General features: G+C 31.8%; 1 protein-coding gene across 1 annotated transcript; it reads left to right on the top strand.

The window, feature by feature from the left end:
- Positions 1-966: 966 nt before the first annotated feature.
- On the top strand, positions 967-3,243 carry LOC148765917 (kxDL motif-containing protein LO9-177-like). Its single transcript, XM_088812158.1, has 3 exons — positions 967-1,086; positions 2,119-2,211; positions 2,970-3,243. Exons 1-3 carry the CDS (start codon positions 974-976, stop codon positions 3,070-3,072), a joined length of 309 nt encoding a protein of 102 aa, XP_088668284.1. The 5' UTR covers positions 967-973; the 3' UTR covers positions 3,073-3,243.
- The last annotated feature ends 531 nt before the right edge of the window (positions 3,244-3,774 follow it).

Below are 3,774 nucleotides of genomic sequence, written 5' to 3'. Positions count from 1 at the left end.
ATTTGGTAGTTGTAAATTCGACCATTGAACTGGTTGTGATTGAATCAAGATTTGAACATTGTAAGTCAAAACCAGAGTTACAATATTTTTTCTTCTGGATCGGATGTGGTTTGGTTGTGAATTGTGATAAGGTATGTGGTAATCGACATAGGTGATGGAGCAAATCAAACTCATTTGTTTGTTGAAGAGTACATCCGGTGGTGCCAGTATTTGGCCAGCGAAGATGAACTAATCGACTGGAAAAAAAGATAAAAACAAGGGAAATTAATGATGTTAAATTCGTGTCGGTTTTCTACATTTATTTACATAGGAAAATCTCCAATGGACATTTACTATTTTATTAATTTTATGTCCGTGCAATATTTATGTTGATTTCACGATTATCGCCCTAATTTGTGTACTCCTCTTGTTTACTTGCAGAAAATATCTTGAAATATGTCTCCTTGGTCAGCTAGTGTTTTGCCTTTATTTTGTAAGTTGGAGCGAATATTTCTTCTGTGCATGGGTTTGCTGCTTGATGTTCGGATTGTAACCCCACATTCACCATGGATACGTGGTAGGGTACCCTGATTTACTCGAGCTTGGAGATTCGTGAATGTACTCGTCATGTACTCAAGCAACATCATTTTGGCGGTTTCTGCGAGAACCGAACCCATGTGAAATTCAATTTATATATATGTGTGTGAAATTCATCATAGACTGTTACATATATTATGTAGCCCAATGAATTATATATTATTGTTTTTACATTATTATATCAAAATACATATACCGTAATGATTGATTAGTTTTGCATGGGCCGTGTCATTCGGACCGGATAAAAACTTCACGTATTGGTGCTTATCGGCCCAAACCTAAAACACAACCCAATTAAATATTACTGACAAAACTCCAATAAATTATTTAACCTAAACTGTGGTCCTATTTTCTCTGCAAAAACTCAAATTACCAGTAGCCGAAAGAACTCGTAAAAATGGCGGCTCAGGTGAGAGAGCCGATACGATCAACATCTGAAGAAATGACGACAAAATTTCAAATCCTAGTAGATTCTCAGGATATGTATTATATCAAGCAATCACAGAACCTCAATCGTATGTAAAAAAATAAATAAATTGTGTAATTGCTTCTATTAGCGCCTGTAGTTATAATTAGGGGTGGTTTCGGTACGGTTACCGAACATTTTGTTCAATACCGTGTACCTACCGTATCTTTCGGTATTGAAAAATTCTATACCATTACCGTACCAATAATTGCGGTATACCGTTATTCGGTATACCGTAAGTTTCGGTACGTGGTAATCTACCGTACATCATTTTTTTGATGAACTCGGATGATACCATAATTAAGATGACTACTAAAATAAATGCATAAATACAACAAATTAAGCAAATGAATATGGTGATCGATCAAGCAATCTACATGAATATACATTATACAACCGTAGCAGCATATGTTGCTTTAATTAACTAATGCTTACTAAGATATCTATAGAAAAATTGTAGAATCTTGTAATGAGCAAAAAAGTTTGATGATTTAAGTAAGAGAAATAAAAAAATAAAAAAAAATTGCAATAATGCAAATGAAACAGAAGACTGGGACCTTAGGGGTAAAGAAAGGGAGAAGAAAATATGGCAAAACGTATTCCACCAATAAGTGATTAATTGGACTTTGAAACTAAAGAAGCACGTGACATAAACAACTTTAACAAGAGCTAATATTGAGTTTGCATAAATATATGAAGATAATAAAAAAAATATAATTATGTATATATAATATATATATGATGTATCATATCGTTATTCTTGTTTTTTATTTTCTTTATAATATTTGTTGACTATATTTTTTTTATCTAAAGTTGAATATAAAGTATAAAATTGAATATTTGTTGAATATATTAACTAATTTTAAAAATACAAAGTTGCGGTACGGTACGGTATTACCATGGTATTGAAGATACAATACCGCTACCGTACCGTAAGGCAATGGTACGGTATCGATACCGTACCAAATGTAGTGGTAACCGATAGTTCGGTATTTATTCGGTAATTTATGGTAGGTATACCGTGGTAATCGGTATTTGGTAATTTTTGCCCAGCCCTAGTTATAATCATTAATCTGCATATTAGGAAGATTGCAGGATAGTAATTCGAATAATACACGCCTCTTGCGAACCATGAAATCTAACCTTGATTACATCTTTCAAAACCTCAGGTATGCAAATTTCTCCCTTTTGCCCTTTTCATTATTATTATTAAGATATGAAAATTATTGTTTTTTTTTTTTTTTTATGTTTAATTGTTGTAAATTGTTACGTTCTTATAAATGTATTAATTATTCTATTGATTTCTCTCAAGTCTAGTTATTCTAGGTTGTGTTTGACTCTGAACATTCATAATTCCCAGAATTTGCATATCATACAATCAATTTGGTTCAATTTGAGTACTATAGAATTTTTTTTCTAAAATTTTTTTGTTGGATCTCATGGAATATCTAAAAAATACTCACAATTTTTTTTCTAAATTTCTTTACGGATTTCCTTAATGTTCGTCTTGTATAAATTTATAATTTGATACTCAATTAGTTCAATATTATGTCGAACTTGAATTTCTAGTATCATCGACTTACTTGTGCAAAATACGGTAATGAGTTTAAAATCTTCACTAATATGATACAAATTGTTATATATATTTCTTCTTCAACAACATTCATATTGTTGTGGCTGGCTGATGGATATGGAGCTAGTCTGAATATTAATTAACTTTTTGTCGACCTATATACTTTTCCTCCTCTTCTGAAGAAGGAATAAAAATTGTTTAATCTAGTTAACCTTACTTTTGTTGTGGAATAAACTTTTGCTTTCGGTTCAAGTGTTAATACACTTATATATTATTACACTTGAGGTTTAAACATACATGTTTACGAATTTCGGATAGTTAGTATGTCATTAAGATTTTGTTTTTAATATGTAGGAGCATGAAAGGAAATATTGTGGCGACCTATCCGAATGTTTTTCCTCATAATTTCACAATTGAGGAACTTGATCAAAGACCAGACCTCGAGTTGGCCAAGTGACTGTATATGTTTAAACTTTTGTGTATTATAACATGGCTCTATGTTTCATGTTTTTTAAACTATTTTTATTACTTTAAGATGCAAGCAACTATCTTGTTTTGAATGTGTAAAATATAAATGTGGGGATTCTGTGGTTGTAAATTCGACCATTGAACTAGTTGTGATTGATTCAAGATATGAACATTGTAAATTGAAACCAGAGTTACAGTATTTTTTTCTTCTGGAATGGATGTGGTTTGATTGTGAACTGTGATAAGGTATGTGGGAATTGATATAGGTGATGGAGCTAATTAAACTCCTTCGTTCGTCGAAGAGTATGTCCGGTGCCGGTATTTGTCAAGCGAAGATGATCTAATCGACCGGAAAAAAGTTAAAAACAAGGGGAATTATTCATGTTAAATTTGTGTCGGATCCTTACATTTATTTATATAGGAAAATCTCCAATGGACATTTCCTATTTTATTAGTTTTATGTCCGTACAATATTTATGTTGATTTAACGATTATCGCCTTAATTTATGTACTCTCCTTGTTTACTTGTAGAAAATATCTTGATAAGTGTCTCCTAATTTAGTTAGTGTTTTGCCTTTATTTTGTAAGTTGGAACGAATATTTCTGATGTGAATGGGGTCTGCTGCTTGATGTTTGGATTGTAACCTCACGTTCACCTTGGATACGTGATAGGGTACCCTGATTTACTTGA

This window comes from Erythranthe guttata, chromosome 13 (genome assembly GCF_056151865.1).
Source record: "Erythranthe guttata isolate IM_541 chromosome 13, IM_541, whole genome shotgun sequence".
NCBI lineage: Eukaryota > Viridiplantae > Streptophyta > Magnoliopsida > Lamiales > Phrymaceae > Erythranthe > Erythranthe guttata.
This window is presented reverse-complemented; position numbering and strand designations above follow the sequence as displayed.

Bases quoted from the DNA above. Each gene is read 5' to 3' on its own strand.
- LOC148765917 (XM_088812158.1), top strand. From the start codon at position 974: ATGGCGGCTCAGGTGAGAGAGCCGATACGATCAACATCTGAAGAAATG. The intron at 1,087-2,118 runs CAATCGTATGTA...ATCATTAATCTG, and splicing joins ATCAAGCAATCACAGAACCT to CATATTAGGAAGATTGCAGG. The intron at 2,212-2,969 runs GTATGCAAATTT...TTTAATATGTAG, and splicing joins TACATCTTTCAAAACCTCAG to GAGCATGAAAGGAAATATTG.